This window comes from Cnephaeus nilssonii, assembly GCF_951640355.1.
Source record: "Cnephaeus nilssonii genome assembly, chromosome: 4".
Taxonomy (NCBI): domain Eukaryota; kingdom Metazoa; phylum Chordata; class Mammalia; order Chiroptera; family Vespertilionidae; genus Cnephaeus; species Cnephaeus nilssonii.
In genome coordinates, this window is record NC_137075.1 from 92,527,505 (window position 1) to 92,550,179 (window position 22,675).

The following is a 22,675-nucleotide window of genomic DNA, read 5'->3' on the forward strand; positions in this document are numbered from 1 at the left end:
TACAAATTTTTTCTCAATTCCTACTTTTGTTGAACCTATGATATTTTTGCAGGACTTCTTTCTAGAAATGTTCTCTTAAAACTACCCTATCCCTCTGCAAAAGATATCTATTCCTATTCTCCAATACTTCCATATTTCCTTATGTGTGAGCACATCTCTCCCTTAAGAAACATCATCAGGTAATTCATTCAGCATCCGAAAAATGGTAATGAGTGCCAACCACATGCCATATACAGGAATGCTGTATTTTCATAATCAACCTTTCTCTCATCTACTATCTCACTGTCTAAACCCCACCCAACTCTCATGCCCTCTCTCCCTACATTTTTAAGGAAATTATTCCTAATCACTCTAGTTCATAGTAAAAAAAAAAAAAAAAAATTGGCTTGATCCAATGCCTATCCTCTTTACGCTTTACAAATAAATGAATACTCAGACCAAGTGTTATGGGAAAGCTCCTGAATTATCAAAGACTGGTCTGGGAAAATTATGTATCTTCAATTCAGACATTTTCCTAACTGTTTTATAATGGTGGTGGTTTAGTAAGTGTCTATCCTTAAGTTTTCAAACACTACAGACATTTACTAACGTAGAATAGGTATAGTGACTGGAAAAAGAAAATTGTAATTAGAAATAATACCAATATCCCCAAGGACTTTTCCTAGACTTGTTTGTTACATATCTATTATTCAATCCATTCCATAACATAGTCGCCCTCTACATAACATGGCTGAAAATTTCATCAGCAATACTTAAAAAGTCAATAAATGACAAAGAATTGGAATTAATCCATTTTTTAAAACATTTTACAAGGACCGCCACTCTCCCATAGATCTCTGAACTATAAAGCAAAGAACTGATCGTAACAAACACCGAAGGGTGGTTTCTTTGAGGTGAAAGCAAATGTTATGTTCTTGGGTATTCTTTCTTTTTTTCAAGTTTACAGAAATGAAACAACGGAAGGTATAAACAGAAAGAGACCCAGAATGAAAAAAAAAATGTGGTCTTAAAAAAAACTGAAAAAATGTCCATTCTTTTAAATTTATCTCCACCCATCACATGGATTGAATTAGTCTCTCTCTAACAGAAAAGGTGCAAAGACCCATTACTACCATCATTCCATGACTGAAAGCCTATTAAAAAATAGGATGCTTTTCAGAATATGTTAGATGGAAGGAAAATTTAAGCAACCTGCTATGTGCAAACTATATTTTAGCCTATAATTAACCATAACAAGGTTTATATACCTTATAGCATGATCCAAATGTTTCCATTTTTATATCTCTACTTGACCAAAAACAAGTTGTCCTGACATAAATACTTAAATATAGAATAAATATTTCCTTGGTAATATATGACACTTTTTGATGCAATTAGGATTTCAAGGCCACACATCCTTTAAATATATGTAAACACAACAAATATTATATAAATACAGCAGCATTAGACAATAAAATATAAGTAAACCAGCATTATAGCAGGCCCTATAACAGGACTAAAAGAGTTAGTTTTTCCCTAAAGCCAATTACTTCTCATATTTGGCTCACAGTCCTCTTAAACTGACATCTCATTTGTTTCAAAAAAGTACAGATAAATACATATCGTAGAAATTCCACCAACTCCACCAAATTCTATCAGTTGAAATATTTTTGTTAGTCAAATCCTAAAACACCTTCCACTTCATGAGTAGAATTATAGTTTTATTTTCTTTAAAACACCACTTAAGAAAACCAAGAAAAAAAATGGTAAGGAAAAGCAGGGGAAAAAAGGGGGGGAAAGTACTATAAAATGGAATAGTTATTTTATATGAGGAAAAGGATGAATGACAAAAGAGACACCTGAAGAGGATTTTTAAAAAGCCCTAGTGCCTGATCCTATAATTTTAGTAATATCATATCATCAAATGAACTAAATACAGTGGTAAATGATAGCTCGTCAATGCTCTCTGTATGTAATATAGCAGTACTAGAACCTAGAGTTAACAGAGGTGCTTACCTTGAAGAAATTAAGAACACCCATGATTACTTCTGTTTTTATTGATCATTTCACTAGGACTAGAAATTGAATTGCAATCAATATCCCATTTTAAAGATAGAAAAGCTAAATTAAATATACTTTGTTTAAATGGGGAAGGCAAATAGCATAGTGGTTACTTGATTAAGCTCCAGGATTAGACTCCCAAGGTTTTTAGTCCTAGTTTTAGCATTTAACTAGATATATGGCCAGAGGCAAGTTACTTAACCCCTCCAAGTCTTGCTTTCTCTTGACAAAAAAAAAAAAAAAAATTGATTTAATCAGAGTACCTACAGGACTGGGGGGTTTTAGGGGTTCAGGGAGAGATTGCATACAACATACCACGGTTCCTGTAATATAACTAGTACTCAATAAATATTGGCCAGTAGTATACCAACAACAACAAAAATGGCCTGAGAAAATAAAAAATTCAAAATCCAAGACTCCAAGAATGTATTTTAGCCAGAACTGCTGCCTCTGTTGTAAGACATTTTCTTTTACAGTGTGAGACAGACAATTCAATGGAATCACAGCACATGTTCTCTCATCGGGACTGTGCAATAGATACAGTACCTCATTCCAAAAAATGCAAGATGTTATTTTCTTTCATAAAACTTTCTCAAACAAAAATGTAAATACCATGTAACCATGCATTAAAATCTTATTATAGTTATACTAGAGGCCCGGTGCACAGATTCGTGCACTGGTGGGGTCCCTCAGCCTGCTCTGTGCCCTCTCACAATCCGGGATCCCTCAGGGGATGTTGGAGAGCTGGTTTCAGCCCCATCTCCAAAGGCCAGGCCGAGGGACCCCACCAGTGCCCAAATCTGTGCACCGGGCCAGTTTCAGCCCAAAGGACCCCACTGGCCTCTAGCATGTATTTAAGATCTTTGGTTAATCTCTTCCCACCCTCCTCACTCCCCGCTTCCCTCTGCGATTCATCATTCTGTTCCATGTTTCTATGCCAGTGGTTTCTACTCCTGCGTTGAGCATCTGCCCCCTGGTGGTCAGTGCATGTCATAGCTACCGAATGGTTGGCCAATCAGCTGGTCGGCCCATCAGCTAGTGGTTGCTTAGGCGTTTATAGATATAAGGAAACTAAGTGAAAGGCACAATGAGAACTCATAATTACTTTGAATTTCTCCATCGAGTCCCTGGAGAAGGTTTTACAAGCTGCATCAATTTCCTTTCCTATCACACCAAGAATGGATTCTTGTTCAGTCTCCAGGCAAAGAAGTTGATCCTTGAGCTGCAATCTGGCCTCTTCCATCCTCCTTAAGTGCTCTTCTTCATTGCTTATATGTTTCTCCTAAAGCATTCATAAATAAAAACAATTATTAAGTGAAGGCAAGAAACACATGTACTATCCATACAACCAACTTAAAGCAGTGCATTAGAAAACAGATCTAACTCTGTCAGTCCCTTTACTGGAATAAAACCTTCGGCTTACTAATTAACTGAGGTCAGATTATAAAGAATTCATGAGTAGGGCATTGAGAGAACTGGTAGTGGATAACTGACAAAGAAAAGTATAGTTAATCTGCAACCAAAAGTAAAAGTTGAAAAAAATCCCTTATCAATTAATAATTTAATGTCATTAATGGATCAGAGTAAAAGCTGATACTATAAACTGACTTTGAACTACCAACAATTTAGTAAAACACTACAAAATGCAAAATGTCAAATAAGATCATGTCAGCTTTTTCATTTAAGAAAAAAATAAGTGTTATAATCATTATGTCATCAAAACATCATTTTTTAAAAGTCTAAGTTTTCAAATGCAGTTATACTCCATAATTGCTTCGAGTCACACAATATTGATAAAAGCAAGATGGAGCTACTTTTCAAGTAAGCAAATAGTATATTTAATAAAAAGGATTTCTAAGGAGCCCTTTAACAGATTACAAGGACTTGGGGGCCCCCTGTAGGCAGAACAATTTTCAATCATGATTACACAATTTCATTACCAGGGAAATTCAAGTTGTAATGCACAAGGCTTGGAAGAGGGGGAAAAAAAATAGATTCACTAAAATTTTAAGTGTAAATGGTGGACCAAAAAGTCATGATGCTGGCTAGTTTTGCCTTCAGATCTTCCATAGTAGCCTAATCATCTTTACCTACCCTAACAAACACAACACAAGCAGGAAGATTATGTGGTCAGCAAACCCAGCTTTAATTTAAAATAACAAAGAGATGTTTTCAATGAAAAATAAACAGGAAAAGTAGAATGATATTTTAGCAGAATAATCACACATATTTCCTTTAAATTCAATTTTTATTGATTTTTAATATATTTTTATTGACTTCAGAGAGGAAGAGAGAGGGAGAGAGAAATAGAAACATTAATGATGACAGAGAATAATTGATCAGCTGCCTCCTGCATGCCCCACACTGGGGATAAAGCCCACAATCCAGGCATGTGCCCTGACAGGGAATCAAACTGTGACCTCCTAGTTCATAGGTCGATGTCACCTATTGAGCCACACTGGCCACCAGGCAATTCAACTTACTTTTTAAAATAAATGAAACAACCTCTGCCCCAAAAAACAGTCCTTTCACAACCTGTCTTCTGCCCTTCTCTCCAGCCTCATCACCCTCCTTTCCATTCTCTCATACTTTAACCTCTTGCAGCTTCTCAAATATGCCTACACGTCTCTCTTCCGATCAATCTGATGTGTTCAATACTGCTTCAAGTTGCACTATTTCAAATGGAACTGGTAGCCAAGAGACAGCATTTGTCTTGATGAGTACATCATTCTGGTCTGGACTTCAGCTTTGTAAACTTAGGAACTGGATTTTTTTTTTTTTTTTGTACTCTAAGTTGAGTCATCTTTTAGCAGTAGAGTAACATTAAATTCACAAGAGACTAATGTGCAAACTAGAATGCCACTTAATTAACTACATTAATTTACAATGAGAACCATAACTGCCATGTGGATCAGAATACTCGTGTCAGCATAACCAATACATTTTCTCCCTGTAGAGCAGTCTAGAGGAAAAGGCATAGTCTACAGAATGTTACTTAATAAACAAAAAATAACAGCAGCCTGGCATGTCCATCTACACATCAGGAACATACAAGCCACGATAACAACTGTTCCATTCTCCTGGGCAGTGTTTAGATGGAGTCTGCCCAAATACATCTCCCTAACTTTCTGCTTTGTCCACATTCAGATCCGGACACACTCTCCCTCCTGATTAATATGGCATTTCTTTATATATATGGATATCTTGATCTCATCTGGGAGCCCTTCTGAAAAATTAGCATCCTGGCTCTGAATAGTATTAGATGATTTTGTAGTTTACTTACTTGAAAGCAACCTACTGTCAAGTCTCTAGGTGAGGATCCTTGCTTTTGTATTGTTGCTACATAACAACAAGGACACACCAAGATCAATGCTATCTCTTGGCTACCAGCTCCTTTTGAAAGAGCACAACTTCAAAGAGTTGTATGGGAGGAGCCACATGTGGGTAAACCTGCCATCTATACTTCTTATCCTTCAAAGTTTATCCTCAACATGCCTTTCTTTCTTAATCACCCAATATAAAATGTTTCCACAGCACATTATTCATATCACAGTTTTTTAAAAAATGTATCAATCTGTCTTCTTCAATAAACTGCTTATTTCAAGAGACCACAAAACATATTTGTAATTATCTTTAAATTTCCCAACTTTGCTACATAAGTGATTTAAACATTTTTTGAAGCTCAAATTAAACACTGTAAAGATTTCATTAATTACCATAAAGATCTATACACTCAGATGCTACACAGGTGTGCTAGGAGGTTGCCTCTGCACAAACACAGGTGTGATGTTAGTGAAGAAAATACTCTACCTGGGGTTACTGATGTATTTAGAGGACAACTGTTCATAGTCTAAACCCAGGCAATTCACAATGGTGTTCTAATTGATCTTTCTGTTCTCATTTTTCTCACAGCCATCTTTCTTTTACCAACTGTCACTTTTCTGTTATTTGACTTTTATTAATAAGAAGACAAAACTATTTCCATATTTTGATATTCTTAAAATGTTGATCATGTCAGAAACAGGCCTATAAATTCAATCTCTTTAGCAAAAACTGAAAATTTCATTATTCAATTCACTGTCCTCTGTGAGACCATTAGCATGTCCTGTCTAATCTCCCTTTAAAGTAAATCTCAGAACTATGAACTCATAGAGATCAGGGGGTTCAACTACCTGTTCTTTCAGAAATCCCTTCTTTTATATATCTGACAGAAGGTGATCCAACCCCTACATGACCAGCTCAAATTTCAAGGACAAAACTGTAAAATAGTCATTAGTCTAAGTGCTATATACTCAAGAATTAAAGTAAGTAAATGAATCCTCCACCCCTACTAAGTCTTCTAACACTCCAGGTAAAGATACATGTGTGTTTTTTTTTACTTAAGGAGGATGTAGATATGGCCCTTCACCAGTTCTCCATCCTCAGCATGTGCTCCAGGACTCTACATCTGGAGCTAAGTAAGCTGTTCCATTCTGTACTTATGCAATTGTTTCATTTATTCACTCATTCAACAAATTTTTATGGAAGGCCTACTATGCTGAGACATTCTTCTGGGTCTAGGGACGGAATGAATGAGATACATAGGCCCTTGCCCTCACTGAGCCAACAACTATCTCCATTAAATTTCATCAGTTTTGTTTTGTTTGTGACTTGAGAATATCAATTTGTATACTAATGGTGACACCCAATAAATTCACTCTTTCTCTCCGGTTTCATGTTTCAGCAATAGCTCTACCAGTGGAGCAGGCACAGCTACTTCTATGGAAGCGGTAGGAGGGTGACAGGCTGACAGTAATCCAGGCATCCTGGTTGATTTGGAGGCATATCTATCTATAAATATGACCAGATAACCCGATGACCAGCTGGTAGCTATGATGCACACTGACCATCAAGGGGCAGATGTTCAATGCAGGAGCTGCCCCCTGGTGGTCAAGGCATTCCCACAGCCAACCTCCCAAGGCTGGCCAACCTCCTGCAGTCCCTCCCCTCAGGCGACCCCGATTGAGACTGGGGAGACAGCCCCAATAGGCTGGGAGGGACCCCACCCATGCATGAATTCATGCAATGGGCCTCTAGTAGATTAATAAGGGAATCTTCACTAATAAAAGAAAAGCATGCAAATTGACCATCCCTCCACTACGCCCATTAGCCAATCAGGAGCGAGTATGCAAATTAACCCAACAAAGCTGGAGGTTAATTTGCATATGAAGGCAGAGCGAAGACTGAAGACAGCGTAGAAGGAAGCCAAGAGCTGCAGAAGGGAGTGAAGCGGTAGAGAAGGGAGGGAGCGAGGCAGCAGAGACGGGAGGGAGTGAGGCAGCGGAGAAGGGAGTGAAGCCTGCCTTCTCTGCTTCGCTCCGGCTGCAGGAAGCCCTATTCTTGCAGGAATCTTCCTGCAATGGGCCTCTAGTATGATAATATTTAGGTACTATCATGGCTATTCCCTGGGCTTCCAATGAATTCAAAGGGAGCAAGAATTCTACAACAAAAAGCTACTATATTTCTAGAGAACCAGAGGTAGGACAAGGCATTTTAGATACTGTTTAGAATATGGAAGACACAGTTAGTCTTTTCAGCACAAATGGACGCAGATACCTGGGTCTTGGGACTATAAAGGCCTTCTTTGTGGGGGATAGATAGAGAAGAAGCTGACCAAAGCAGTTTATATAATCCAAGAAGAGTTCATCTAGATCATGGCTGAAGTTGAATTAGAGAACAAACCCAACGCTTAATGTTACAAATGAGGAAACCAAAGTTCAGGCAGACTAAGTAACTTGGACTAAATTCAAAGAGCCTACAACCCATGCCCTGAGTCCCCTGACTCCCTGACTGGTGCTCTCTGTTAAAATGCTAGAAAGATCAAAATTGTAAAACAGAACTTTAGAAAAACTGAGAAAAGTCATCAGCAGGTTATGTGGAGACTAATGTAGTGCTAAAGTAGAAAGAATAACTTAAAAAATATTTCTGAATGAGCCTTATCATTAGAAAATATAATGACATATTCAAAATAAACCATAAAAAGAGGAAAAAACTTATCAAGCACACACAATATCCTAAACTTTTAGGGGCTCTCCATCCACTCTAGAGACATACCCTGTGTACACAAGAAATCTGCTCTTGGCAAATTTTAATTAGTAAGTATACTAACCACACACTAAGCATGTGTGGTTCCACTGTCCAGACAGCAAAGGTTTTAAGAAGCTTCCACTTCAGGACAGGAAAAGTTTGTATTTATTGATATTTACTTCTAAAGGAAATGAAGAACTATACTGCTCACAGTCTCATCACACACACACACACACACACACACACACACACACACACTGCTGACTGGCTTGATCAAGGGGCCTGTAATTCAAAGGATAAGAAATACTCCTCTAATTCTATATTTGTGGTTCAGCACACTCCTCATAACTCAGAACATTCACTTTCCCAAAGGCTGTAAGAGTAAAAGAGACATGATCTTAATGCAAATAAAGTAACTTCAATAAAACTAGAGCATGTCCAAAATGTTATCTCCTTGGTAAAAGCTTATGAGATTCCTTCAATGTCTTAAGATTTCCAGAAAAGCTTCTTTATTCCCAATATGGTTATTACTTGAAATGAAAACAATTCTTCACACACCTTAGCAGAAACATAAAGCACACTCACCCAAATAAATAAATCATTCCTTTACAAAGTTAATGTTTTTCCTTTACAGAAAACAAACTTGAATAACCAAGTGTGGCAATATTTGATACCCAAAGCCATCTTTAATACATCAGCAGGGGCAGACGGGAAAAGAGGTAGAGAAAGATCAAATAATACGGGGTGGGGCAAAAGAAAGTATACAGTGGTTCCTATGGAAAACAATACAATACTAAATAAATTATATAATAAGCTCTGTTGTGCGTAATCACAACTGTAAACCTTCTTTTGCTCCACTCTGTATTAAAGGCTAAAATAAAAACTAGCACAATGTAATTCAAAGTTATTGGAAGCATGGCTTGTTGAAACTCTAGACCTGCTCACATCACCTAAAAAGTTTTGGGAAAGAGTATTTCTGTAACACAAGATAACTGTATGCCTAAGCCTTAAATCCAGGACACTAGCATTACAAGGCAAATAATGAAACTATCCTGAACAAAAATTGAATCTGTCTGGAAGCCGTTTATCTGGTTCTCTAAAGAAGGCTCACATTACTTATGCCAACAGAGTTGACTCAGCTGTAAGGAAGTTGAGATATAATATGAAACACCAATGAAAGCAGAAACAGCAGCACGACTCAACGGGAAGGATCTACCATGGATGTTACAGGAGACTTAAAAAGAGTTTAATCTGGAAAATTACCACACTGAAGTTCAAACTGTCTTGCAAAACGGCCAATAAATAAATAACACCTTAAGTGCTGGTCACACCATAACTACTTTTTGCAAACGTACTTCTTAAAAATAGAAGATCTTCTAAGACAGTAGGTTTCTTAAATTTGAAGTATGGCTATTTAACACTTCAATTAGTATCAAAAAGAAACTAAAACAAAAGTAACATAATTCTAAAATCCTACAGTTCTGATCAATTTGAAAGTCTCCATGGATTTGTCCTACGTATACCCCTTGCCCTCTGTGAACCCAACAATACTGAGGAATAAAGAGGACCAGGAAAGGTCATAAGACTGAATGTTTTTCCTTGTTATAAAAACCCAATACTTCCTTCCTTACCCACATGGATGTTATAACAAGACAGAACATCTCAGCTCTTAGGAAGGCTAGGTGCCCCCTTTGTACTCTGCTGGCACTTCATATGAGCTTCTGCTATACCACTTACTACGATGTGTGTCTTTTATATATGTCCCCTCACCAGACTGTGACTTCCTCAAGGTTAAAAAAAAACTTACTCTTTTTCATTTAAATATTCCAGCACCTAGCAGAGTGTCTTACACATAGCAGGCAGTCAATAAATTTTCTGGAACAGATAAATCCTTTTATGTTCCTTTCATTCCACAAGCATTTTTTGAGTATATTCTCTATGTGCCAAGCATAGTAGATCCCAACTATGCAACAATCAAAAAGAAAACAGAATCTCTGAACTCAACTTTTCATGTTACAGTAAGCTGGTTTTTGCAATAAATTAATTAGCAAACTCATTGAGGGCAATCATTTTTTCAGTAGCAGATTACTGTGACTGTCAAGGCAAGCTGATGTCACAAAAGTAAGAGAGTTGCCAGGGGTAAGAAGTAATGAGATGCAGAATAAATTCTGAGCACAAAACCAAGAAGAGCTGCTGATGAATAAAGTACTGGTCCATGTATGAAAGAATGAGGTGGTTCTTTATATGTATTTAGTAAGCAAAATAGCATTGTAATTACTACTAGAAGATTGGTTTCCTAAAATAAAAATGCTACTATTTTGTGGGTTAGATATACTCTTAGTCTTCTGAAAGTAGATGCTGAAAGTAGATGCTTTACACTCTTTCCTTCAAAGAGAAAGAAGTTACGATCAATAGTATGTGAAGAGTAAGAACTGAGAGCATTGGTAAAATCATAGAGCTAACAGAAAAAATAATGACATATTAAAACACTGGATATATGAATTTGATGCATGTTAAACCTTTCGTGTGAAAGACTTTCCAATCTATAACCTACTTGGTCTTGGGCAGGCTTAGGAAAGTTATCCATAAGACAAAAACAAAAAATGGAAATTCAAATTTAAATTCTAACCCCATGTAAGTTATTTTCACATCAGGCTTTTCAAGATCATTTTCTAGGAGAATATTGAGCAATACAAAGATCATTGGCAGCATAATCAAAAAGGTGTTAGGATATATATTGGAGACATTTCTAAAAATTAATATTCAAAGTTGGAAACAAAAATATCTCTAAAGGGTATTTATCACGTTGTAGAACTATCCTGTAATTATGTATTTCTATCAAGTCAAATGCCTGGAAACAGAAATAACATTATTTAAAATAAGCAGTTCTGATACATATCTATTTCTGAAACAAACAACTAAAGTTTTAAATTATGCATTTGGAATGAACATTGTTTAATTTTCAAAAGAAAAAGGAATGTATCATTCAACTCCAGAGAAATGTTTATAAGCATACAGCGTCTTTAAAAAACCATCAGAATTTCTTCCCCTCATCGTTTTTTACCTAAAAGATGCTTAAGCATGCATTTATTCTTATAAAAGAATATGCTTTAAAAAAGTTTAAAAACAAATCTCCAAATAATATAACCCATGTATACAATAAGCACTTCTTAGCTGTTTTTTTCCATAAAACTTACAGAATACTGCTTGTTTACCATTAGCATTTTAAATAGTAACAAGTGAAAACCTCAATGAAAACAAACCTGGACATTCGTCTTATGTTCCCTTACAGGGTCCACCAAAGCAAAATAGGAATGCTTAACTTAAGCAAAGTGCTGAGAGATATAATATAGAACTCTTCATGTGGCCTCTTCCACACCTCACCCAAGTCTATGTACCATTATTTAGTTTAATTCCTACACTAGGGGTATCACTCACAATTTCAAAATTAAATGAAATCAAACTAATAGTTCAGGCTGTTTAAGTGCCCATACAGAACTACTTTCCTCTCAAGCCCTTGTAAGTTATCAACCACTTGGTGAGTTAAGGATAAATGGCAGGCCTCTCAATCAAATTCAAATCAGGAGAAATAAAGACCCAAACTTGAACTTCACTCCTTAAATTCATTTAAAATCAAACTCTTTGATTGTCAATGGTTGGTAGAGAAGTCACTGCCAAAGTAACAGAGTTTGAAAATGGCTTTTCCACACCTGCTTCATTATGGAAAGTAGAGACCAACTGTACTTAGATTCACTTTTATTTCTTGCCCCTCCCTCTGCACAGCTGTATGTATAACTGTCCCCTCCCCACCCTTCACTGTATAGTCACTTGACCTTTGCATTCTAAACTTGTTTCTTAGTATCTGGCACAATGTTTCATACCTAGTAAGCACTTTGATGTTTCAGTCAATTCTCTGTAGAAGTCAAGGACTACTTCGGACTTAATGACTGCAAGTGGTTCAATTGAAAATGTTTTGTAAATGACAAACACAAAATTTATGTTTACCTTTAATTGGACCGTTTTATTATTTTCACTGTTGTTTTTTTTAAGATGACAGAAATCTGACAGGAAATTACTCATAAGATCCTAATTAGTGTTTATTTAGAGTATCTGATTTAAATTTGCCTCCTAATTAATTCGTGGTAGCTACAACTTTGTTCTACTCACACAATTTAAAATGGACGAAGCACCAAAGGGTAGTCTGTCTAAAAATGGCCTACAGTGTAAACTTTAAAGTAAATGTTAGAAGTCAACAGCTCATTTGCTTCTATTCTTTCTTGTTCTCAAGAAAAGAATTTGAAATCAAAGAATTCTGCCTTCTACTATCAAAGAGCTTTTAGAAAAAAATGTGGAACTGTGATTTTGCAAAGTAGTAAACATTTTACAGAACAGACATATGACAATCATATATATTTATCCACATCATGAAAAATGGCAATCCTAAACAGATGGTCAAATTAGAACTGAAACACAGAACTAAACAACACTGATTCATTTTTTCCTGATCTCTTTTATGTGGCAATATCAGGTTTTAATTAGATTTTTCTAACAAAATCATTGATGACTCCTTCTCCAAAGTTTGTGTCAAGCTAAAAAGAATCCAAGAGTATATTGTAATCTGTTGAATATAATTTAAATTCAATATTAAGAGAGCAATGAAAAGACACAAATGTGAGTCATTCTACTGGCAGTAAATAAAGGGGGAAAATAAAAAGAATTTGTGTCCACATCCTGTTTCCACCACAAGCTATGCAATGTTGTGCAAGTCACAATATACTCTCAACCTCAGTCTCCACCATCTGTAAAAATGGGTGTTATCATTACACTTGCAAATGAGAATAACAATTACCATTTTTCAAAGATCCACATTTTGTACACGAAGATTATTTCCTAAGTGTTTTTATCCAGCATAGCCATAGCCTTAAAATCTGTTGCTAGGTGCAATTCCTCAAATGATTTAAACAAAAGATTCCATGGGAAGGAAACAAGTTACATTTCTATGAATCCTGATGTACTCAACCCTTAAGTTCCTATGAACTGACATAGCTTTGGATATGTCACCATTTGTGGTGTTGAGGTATCTCCTAATTGTTTCATTGTAGTTACTGTCATATCCTGAAAGCACTAATAATCCTATCTAATAAAAGGGTAATATGCAACTTAACCATAACTCCATCACAAACATGGCAGCACCCATTCCCCTCAGCCTCGCCAGAGTCCCCCAGTCCTGGGGGGGCTGCCACTGAGAGCGGGCAGCATGAGCGGCCTGGCAGAATGCTTGCTTCGTCACCACAGCAATGGAGGGCCTCTGGGCAGCGGACATGGAGCGGCCAGGGCGGGACACTTGCTTCATTGCCGCAGCAATGCCCTGGCCGCGGAGGGCCTCTGGAGAACAGGGGGGCCGGCCTGCAGCCTCCATGGTCGAGCACAGACCCAGAGAGGAGATGGCGGGCCCGCCTCCCATGGAAGCAGCATGGCTCCCTCCTGCCTCCGCCTCCCATGGAAGCCGCATGGCTTCCGTGGAAGCAGCGTGGCTCCCGGCGGTGTGCTGCACAGTTCCTGCCGGCTCCTGCAGAAGCAGCGGGCAGCCTACTGCACACGATATCGCATAATGGGCTACTAGTAGACAATAAAGTCCTCTAAAGAGAATTAAGTATAACTATGGAAACAAGCAGGTATTACATGAGATAGCTAAGTATCCTATATAATAAAGAGGCAATATGCAAATTGACCATCACTACAAAGCACAAGATGGCCGCCCCCATGTGGTCAAAGATGGCTGCCCCAATGTGGATACAAGATGGCCACCATAAGATGGCCAGCAGGGGAGGGCAGTTGGGAGGGACCAGGCCTACAAGGGAGGGCAGTTAGGGGTGATCAGGCCTGCAGGGGAGGGCAGTTAGGGGTGACTGGGCCAGCAGGGGAGGGCAGTTAAGGGCAATCGGGCCAGCAGGGGAGCATTTAGGCATCGATCAGGCTGGCAGGGGAGTGGTTAGGGGTGATCAGGCTGGCAGGCAGAAGTGTTTAGGGGCAATCAGGCAAGCAGGCAGGCAGGCGAGCGGTTGGGAGCCAGCAGTCCTGGATTGTGAGATGATGTCCCAGATTGAAGAGGGTGCAGGCTGGGCTGAGGGACACACACACACCCACCCCCCATGCATGAATTTCATGCATTGGGCCTCTAGTCCCAGATAACCTTCATAATCTATATATTGGCCAGAAATGGTTCTTATAGATTCTGATACAATGGAAAAAATAAGATTGGTAAACCTGAGTCCTTTTCCCATTTCTACCCATGGACAACTGGGAGCACTTGGGTAAGTCAATTAACTCTTGGGGCCAAAATTAACTCACCTATAATTAACTCGCCAATATGTTGGGAGTACATATTGTTTAAAGTCCTTGTACACTTTAGAAGTACACCGATGACAAATGTTTTGGTAAATAAAACCTTTGTACAACAGTTCAGAGCAACCCTGTAAACTTTGAGACAATGCTTGTTAAAAACAAAAGCTAACACATAGACTTTTTTGGGGGGAGGGCAAAAAACAGAAAGTACTGAAGAATCTTTCAACATTGCCATGGCTACTTATAACTATAAGGTATGTGTACCCATGTACTAGCATCTCCTGTAACAGAGAAATTTCACATATGATTGTGACTATTGGTGGATTGAAGGAGAAAAGTAAAATGAGGAGAGTAGATATCTAGCCTCTGGCTTTCTCCAGGGTTGGGTCTCTAGTGACAAGAAACATATTCTCATAATTCGGCTTAGAATGAAAACAGTAACAAATACAAATGAGAGTTCCAAATAAGGAAAGTATAGAGGATAAAACTCATAGAGGATAAAAATTACTTGAGCCCAGCCAGAGTAGCTCAGTTGGTTGAGTGTCATCCTGTGCATCAAAGAGTTGCTGATTTGATTCCCAGTTGGGGCACATACCTGGGTTGTGAGTTTGATCACCAGTCAGGGAGTTTAAGGGTGTACAGAGGGCAACTGACCAATCTCTCTCTCTCTCTCTCTCTCTCTCTCTCTCTCTCTCTTTCCCTCCCTCCCTCCCTCTCCCCCCCCCCCTTTCTCTCTCTCCCTTCCTCCCTCCCTCCCTCCTTCCCTCCCTCCCTCCCTCTCATCTTCTGGTGAGGATTTAAAAAAATTACTTGATCTATAATTTTAAAATAGAGAAAAAAGCAAATAATGTAATCAACAACAAAATAATGCTACATTTACCAGATAAAATATTGGGTGGCAAATAAACTTGATTTCTAAAAAATGTTCAATGACATGTAAATTCAGAGTACACGGCTGTGCACAGAGCATGATCCCAAGTGGTGTCTGTGTGTCTGTCTGTGTAGAAAAGAACCGTAAAGAGAATTTCACCAAAACACACATTTTTAAAAAGCTAGGTGGTGAGATTACATGTGAGTTGTTATACTGTCCTAAAAAATTTCCTGCATTTTTCACAATGAAATTCTATTGTTTTATAATTTTTAAGTGTTCCCTTTTAAACACAAAACTATTTTTAAACCTATAATTTCAGAATTTATAGAAATGAACAGTCAGTAAAATTATTCTTTCACTAATAAATGAAAATAAATGTTTTATTATGTTTGCATTGGGCTTAGAAAAACAATTTAATGTCTATCATTTTCTTTATACCATTTTTCTCATTGCTTTTATAATTGCCCAAAATACTGTATGTATTGTTCATGAAACATCCTTACTTATAAAAAGTAAGGACTGAGAGAATATGCAGAGTATAAACAGAATATTTTACCAAATAATGTTTTCTTAATTTTAGGTACCAGCTTTATCAAAAATATTATGTAAACATGTTCAAAATTAAAATCAATCTTTCAATACTTATACGACAGAATTACCTGGAAAGCTCTAAAAAAATGGCCAGTGCCATTAATAAACTCACACCTGTATTAATGAAGTCCTTTTTAATTAAACCAGATATGGGTCTGTATAGATAAGATATTTAAAACCTTTACTATGCCAATTTTGATGACTTGCTGAGCAAAAATGATTTAATTATACACTTTTTCAATGATTCACAGATTCCAGTAAAATCAATAAAAATATATTTCTGATAGAATAAACAACATTATGAGTTTTGAGGTAAGTGCCAGAAGAATATAAAGTTTAATATTAATAAGATCATTTTAGAACAAAAGAAGAAACCAAACAATTTTCCTTTAAAATTTTAAGCGACAGGTATAATAAATTTTAATGATACTATAAATGGGATAAAATTCTATCTGTACCCTTTCATGAGAGCTTTTTCTCTGGTAAGAAGCTCATAATAAAGTCTTAACTGCATATGTAAAAATTCTGTGGGTTGCACAATACTTGTTCTCTTTGTCATGTAAAATTGAAAAATAGCACTTGATGCTAAAGCAAAATCAGATGTTGGAAAAAATGTATTTTATTACCACATATCACCACTGAACACATGAGGAAAATATGCTAAAGTTAGTTATTCAGTACATATATATGGACAGCATCTTTTACTACTAATTAAGGCTGCCGGTACTAAAGCTGTATATGAATTTTGATTCAGTTTTAACACTTCTTAGTTTACCAAGTAATAACATGACAAGAAACAAAGACCTAAACCAAAGTATGCAGTCAAATTAGTAGCAAGACGTTTAAAAAAAAAGGGAAAGTCTGTGTCAGTGGCATAAGTAGCATCACATATTTATGTTAGGGATGGACCTGAAAGAATAAGGCTTTGTTAAGTAAACAAGAAAGGCTTCCCTTTTGATTACAGCAGGGGACCATCACAAACCCCTTCAACCCATAAGGCCCCATTTATCAAGATCATTGCATTGCTCCAATAGTAATCTCTGGGCTATAAGTCCTAAGGCCTTTTTTCACTAAAAATGTATTTTTATCTTGTGTTCTTGTTTTTATTCCCCCCAGTCAGGCCAACATACACACACACACACACATGCACATACACACACAGAATGTGTGTGTGTGTGTGTGTGTGTGTGTGTGTGTGTGTGTATCCTATATAATAAAGAGGTAATATGCAAATTGACCATCATGCCCTCGCACAAGATGGCCGCCACAAGATGGCCAGCAGGGGAGGGCAGTTGTGAGCAATCAGGCCAGCAGGGGAGGGCAGTTAGGGGTGACCAGGCCAGCAGGGGAGGCAGTTGGGGATGACCAGGCCTGCAGGGGAGGGCAGTTGGGGAAGACAGGGCCTGCAGGAGAGGGAAATTAGGGGCAATCAGGTTGGCAGAGGAGGGCAGTTAGGAGTGACCAGGCCGGCAGGGGAGGGCAGTTGGGGCAACCAGGTTGGCAGGAGAGGGAGGGCAGTTGCGGGGGACTGGGCCTGCAGGGGAAGGCAGTTAGGAACAACCAGGCCGGCATGGGAGGGCAGTTAGGGGTGACCAGGCCAGCAGGGGAGGGCAGTTAGGGGCAACCAGGCCTGCAGGGGTGGGCAGTTGGGGGCGACCAGGCCAGGAGGGGAGGGCAGTTAGGGGTGACCATGGGGGCAACCAGGCCTGCAGGGGAGGGCAGTTTGGGGCAACCGGGCCTGCAGGGGAGGGCAGTTGGGGGCGACCGGGCTAGCAGGGGAGGGCAGTTGAGGGCGACCGGGCCGGCAGGGGAGGGCAGTTAGGTGCGACCGGGTTGGCAAGGGAGGGCAGTTGGGGGCGACCGGGCCGGCAGGGGAGGGCAGTTGGGGGCGACTGGGCTGGCAGGGGAGGGCAGTTGGGGGCGACTGGGCTGGCAGGGGAGGGCAGTTAGGGGCGACCAGGCCAGCAGGGGAGGGCAGTTAGGTGCACAACCAGGCCAGCAGGGGAGGGCAGTTGGGGGCAATCCAGCCTGCAGGGGAGCAGTTAGGCGTCGATCAGGCTGGCAAGGGAGTGGTTAGGGGGTGATCAGGCTGGCAGGCAGGCAAGCGGTTGGGCACCAACAGTCCCAGATTGTGAGAGGGATGTCTGACTGCCGGTTTAGGCCCAATTCCACAGGGATCAGGCCTAAACCAGCAGTTGGACATCCCCCGAGGGGGTCCCAGATTGGAGAGGGTGCAGGCTGGACTGAGGGACACCCCCCCCCCAAGTGCACAAATTTCATTCACCGGGCCTCTAGTCCTCTAGTGTATGTGTGTGTGTGTGTGTGTGTGTGTGTGTGTGTGTGTGTATATCTTGGTTATCTGTATTTCTTTATCTACATATATACATGATTATGTATGGATGTGCATACACAGATACCTCTTTATCCATAATTTACTTATACATTACCTACTGCATGTCTGGCTCTATACCTTATCTCAGGATGCATAAACAACCAAGATTTGGTTCCTGTCCCAAACAGAAAACTGCCCACTTGTTTGGTTTGTTTAACATACGTGGCTTCAATATCACTTGCTGATAGAACTCTTCAGATGGGTACATCCTTTGTAGACCATCTGTCTCAAGTGATTCAACAACGTCTGACTCTAAACTCCCAGTAAGCACAGTTCTGCAGTAATTCTGATTCCAGTTCCCTGGTTCTTAACAACATCACACACTTAGAGGAACCATGGTCAGTCAATCAATGCCTGCTGATTGGCTAATTGCTTGGTTAAACCATTAATTGGCATATATTTGAAAACAATAACAAAATAATGCAGCTAATAATTGATAGCTTATCTTACCTAAAATAGACAAATATGTAAATTGACCATACCTCCGCTATGCCCACAGCCGATCAGAGTGAGTGAGTATGCAAATTAACCCACCAATGATGGCAGTTAATTTGCATATGAAGGCAGGGCGGGCAGCACCATGGCCTGCTTCTGGGGGTATGGGTTCATCGGGTGTGGAGGAGGCCCGGCAGGCAGCGCCAGACACCGCCCACAGGTACCAGTCCATGGCCAGGGAGGCAGTGGGGTGGGCAGAGCCAGATGGCACAGGAGGGGTCCGGGTTCATCACAGATCCCAGGAGGAGCATCGGACTGCCTAGCCGCTCCCCAGGGTCCCTGGGAAGATCGCCGCCCCAGGGAGGTGGAGGCAAGGCCTGACCTGCCTAGCTGCTCCCGGGGGTCCCTGGGAAGATCGCCGCCCCGGGGAGGCGAGGCCAGACCCACCAAGCTGCTCCCTGGGGGTCCCTGGGAAGATCGCCGCCCCGGGGAGGCGAGGCCAGACCCGCCTAGCCGCTCCTTGGGGTCCCTGGGAACATTGCAGGCATGGGGTTGCTGAGACCCAGACCTGGCCTCTGGCCACAGATTCATAGCTTCGCGGAGACCGAGGGCAGGGATCTGCCTCATCTGCAGAGAGACAGAGGTTCTGCAGTGGCCCCAAGACGCGGGTGGGCCCAGCCAGGGATCAAGGGGCATGGAAGGACTCCCGGGCAGAGGGGCAAGGCCCCTCACCCCTGAGGCGGGGGTTGAGGGGTGGTGCCACCTCAGTGGAGGGGTGCTGCACTGCAGGGTATTGGACTGACTGATGTGATTCAGAGAAGCTCCCAGTGCTAACGGGCCTCGCTCAGGCAGCATTCACACTTCAGAGGCAGTGACTCCTGCTCCTGCCTTGACCCAAAAGCAAGCCCGCGGTGTCCTGCCCCATGGCAGAGCATGCCTAGGCAGTGAGTGTGAAGCCTTCCACCTGCTCCGGAGAAGCGGGGACAGTAAAGAATGGGGGGCAGGGGACGGGGAGAGGAAAGAATGTGGAGCATCCGCAATGAAGAGGTGCTCGAGAAAGAGGCTCGGAAACCTGGCTGGAAAGTTTGTTCTGTTTGCCCGGCGGCTGCCCCTTAGGAAGCGCAAAGAGCATGGCTCTGAGGGCTTCCTGTGTGCTGAGTCAAGTTCCACGGCCAACTGGAATTGGCCTCAGTTTCCTGGTCTGTAAAATGGATTAAGCGTGTCCCAGGGCCTTCACTGAGCTTTGATGGCCAATTGAGATACTATATAAAGAAAATGAGGGAAGAAGTGAGAAAGAAAAGGAAGGAGGAGCAACACAAAAGAAAGACTGAAAGGAACCTGTAAACCCATTGTCACTTAAATAGGGAATATAGTCAATAGTGTTGTAATGATGGTATGATGCCAGGTGGGTACTAGAAATATCGGGGAACACTTTGTAAAGTATATGATTGTCTAACCACTATTCTGTAACTAATATAAAACCTGAAACCAATACAAAATAATATTGAATGTAAAGAAATGAAAATTGGAGTGAAATTTTTATAAATTTCAAAGTTTAAATAAAAGCTGTAAAGGAAGGAAGGGGAGAATAAAAATAGTGTTTTTCATTTTACCACTTCATTAAAAAGACAGTTGTCTTTATATGGTGCTTTTATACTTTTATACTTTTCTAAGTCATTATCTCATTTTAATTTCCGGGCAACTTAAAGACAAGATAATTATTCCCTCCACTATTCAAAGAAAGGAAATCTTGGTGTCTGGTCCTAATGATTCAATCGTCAAGCCCTTATTATAAAGCAGGGTTAGTAAAATTTTCTTTTCAGGGTCATATCTGTACTAATAAAAGCCTTGGGGGTGATCAGGCCAGCAGGTGAGGGTATTTGGGGGCAATCAGGCCTGCAAAGGAGCAGTTAGGTGTCAATCAGGCCAGCAAGGGAGCAGTTAGGGGGCAATCAGGCAGGCAGGTGAGCGGTAAGGAGCCAGTGGTCCTGGATTGTGAGAGGGATGTCCAACTGCAGGTTTAGGCCCGATTCCACAGGGATCGGGCCTAAACCTGCAGTTGGACATCCCATGAGGGGTCCCATATTGGAGAGGGTGCAGGCTGGGCTGAGGGACACCCTCCCCAGTGCACGAATTTCGTGCACCGGGCCTCTAGTCCTATATAATAAAGATGTAATATGCAAATGGTCGTTACACCATGAAGCGTAAAGACCGACCATGTAACGACCGGATCACAGATGAGCAGGAGGGTGGGGCAGCAAGTTACAAGCGGGTGGTGGAGAGCTACAGGAGGGGGCAGGGCAGCAAGCTATAAGGGGGGAGTGTGAGGGGGCGCGGGGGAGCTACAGGAGGGCGGGGCAGTGGGCAGAGAGCTACTGGAGGGCGGTAGCGAGCTACTGGTGCATGACGGATTCATGCGCTGGGCTACTAGTATCAGATAATCTGCCAAGCACTTTACTAGTATACACATTTTCACTTTTGATTCCATAGCAGATGTATTATTATACCTGTTTTAAGGATGTTTTGTAAAAGTAAGACTGATTTTTAAGCAACTTTCCTACAGCCACATAGCTAGAAAATGATTTATACTCAAAGTTCCCTTCACAGCCACTAATGCTATACCACCTCTCAAAGACAAAGGCCCTGTGTCTTCTCTGTATCCTAGCCTCAGCATCCAGAAAAATGCCTGTCACATACTAGATGCTCAATACCCAGCAATAGAATACAATCATTAACTCTTGGGACTCTGAGGGGAATGTTTCATTTATACGTCATATTGCATATCTGCCTGAAACATAAATGGAATCAGTGAAGAAACATTTATTTTAACCAGAACAAGTAAGCTTTACATTTTCAACATATCAAAATTTTCACCATTTATTGAATGTAAATAAATAAATATAAAAGATATTAACACATCTTCTGGCTAAAATTTCAATTATGAAATAGTTGGAAAATTTCACTTATCTCCACAGCAACTACACCCTGCCAATAGATACATTAAATATGTATGAACATTAAACATAATCAAAATAAAGAATGACTCAAGAACTAAATTGCAGTAGTTGTCAAGATTGTAGGCCTAAATTTAGCGAGTTAGCTCCTTTAATCATAAACTGCAAACAAATTTATATTTTATTTCCTTGATTTTAACAATTACTAGAAAGTTAGTACATACATACACACATATAATATAGGAAATTTTGCAAACAACAAAAAAAGGGAAAGGTGAGCAAATCATTAAGAAAGTTGCTTCCTTGAGGTTTATGAATTTTTATGACACCCACCCAGTGACAGTCCATCATAGATTCTAGTTACCCTTATAAAGTAGAGCAGGGGTCCTCAAATTTTTTAAACAGGGGGCCAGTTCACTGTCCCTCAGACTGTTGGAGGGCCAGACTATAGTTTAAAAAAAAAACTATGAACAAATTCCTATACACACTGCACATATCTTATTTTGAAGTAAAAAAACAAAACGGCAAAACCACCCGCATGTGGCCCTGGGGCTATAGTTTGAGGACACCTGAAGTAGAGGATACATCTGACTCGTTTATCCTGCCTTATCCTATTATCCATACTTCAATGTCTTTTTTACATTTGACTTCTATCACACTCAAATGAAAATCCTTTTAGGAAGTTGGTGTAAGAAACAGAAACCAAATTTAAATATTCTGGCTTCAATTCTTAGTTGACTTTTTGCCACAAAAGTAGTGACTCTATTCTACCCAATGTCTGATGTAGCAGACACTCCAAATCAACTTAACACATCTACAGCTAGGAAAACAGTGAGCCTGCTGGAGATGTTCCAAGGTTACCAACCCCACAGCTTCATTCAGCCTCTGCAAGTGCAAAAAGGAGCATAACAGTATTGATTTCCTAAAATTACTATGAGTATTAAAAGTGTTGAGCATATGGTGAGTAATTAGCTATTTTAT

General features: G+C 40.1%; 1 protein-coding gene across 8 annotated transcripts in view; it reads right to left on the reverse strand.

Moving 5' to 3' along the window:
- CEP128 (centrosomal protein 128) overlaps positions 1-22,675 on the reverse strand; it is a 354,698-nt gene that overhangs the window by 191,567 nt on the left and 140,456 nt on the right. For all 8 annotated transcript variants that reach the window (XM_079768173.1, XM_079768176.1, XM_079768175.1 and 5 more), the window contains one exon: positions 3,146-3,322. In XM_079768173.1, the coding sequence (XP_079624299.1) occupies positions 3,146-3,322 (177 nt within the window). The remainder of the gene's footprint in view (positions 1-3,145; positions 3,323-22,675) is intronic.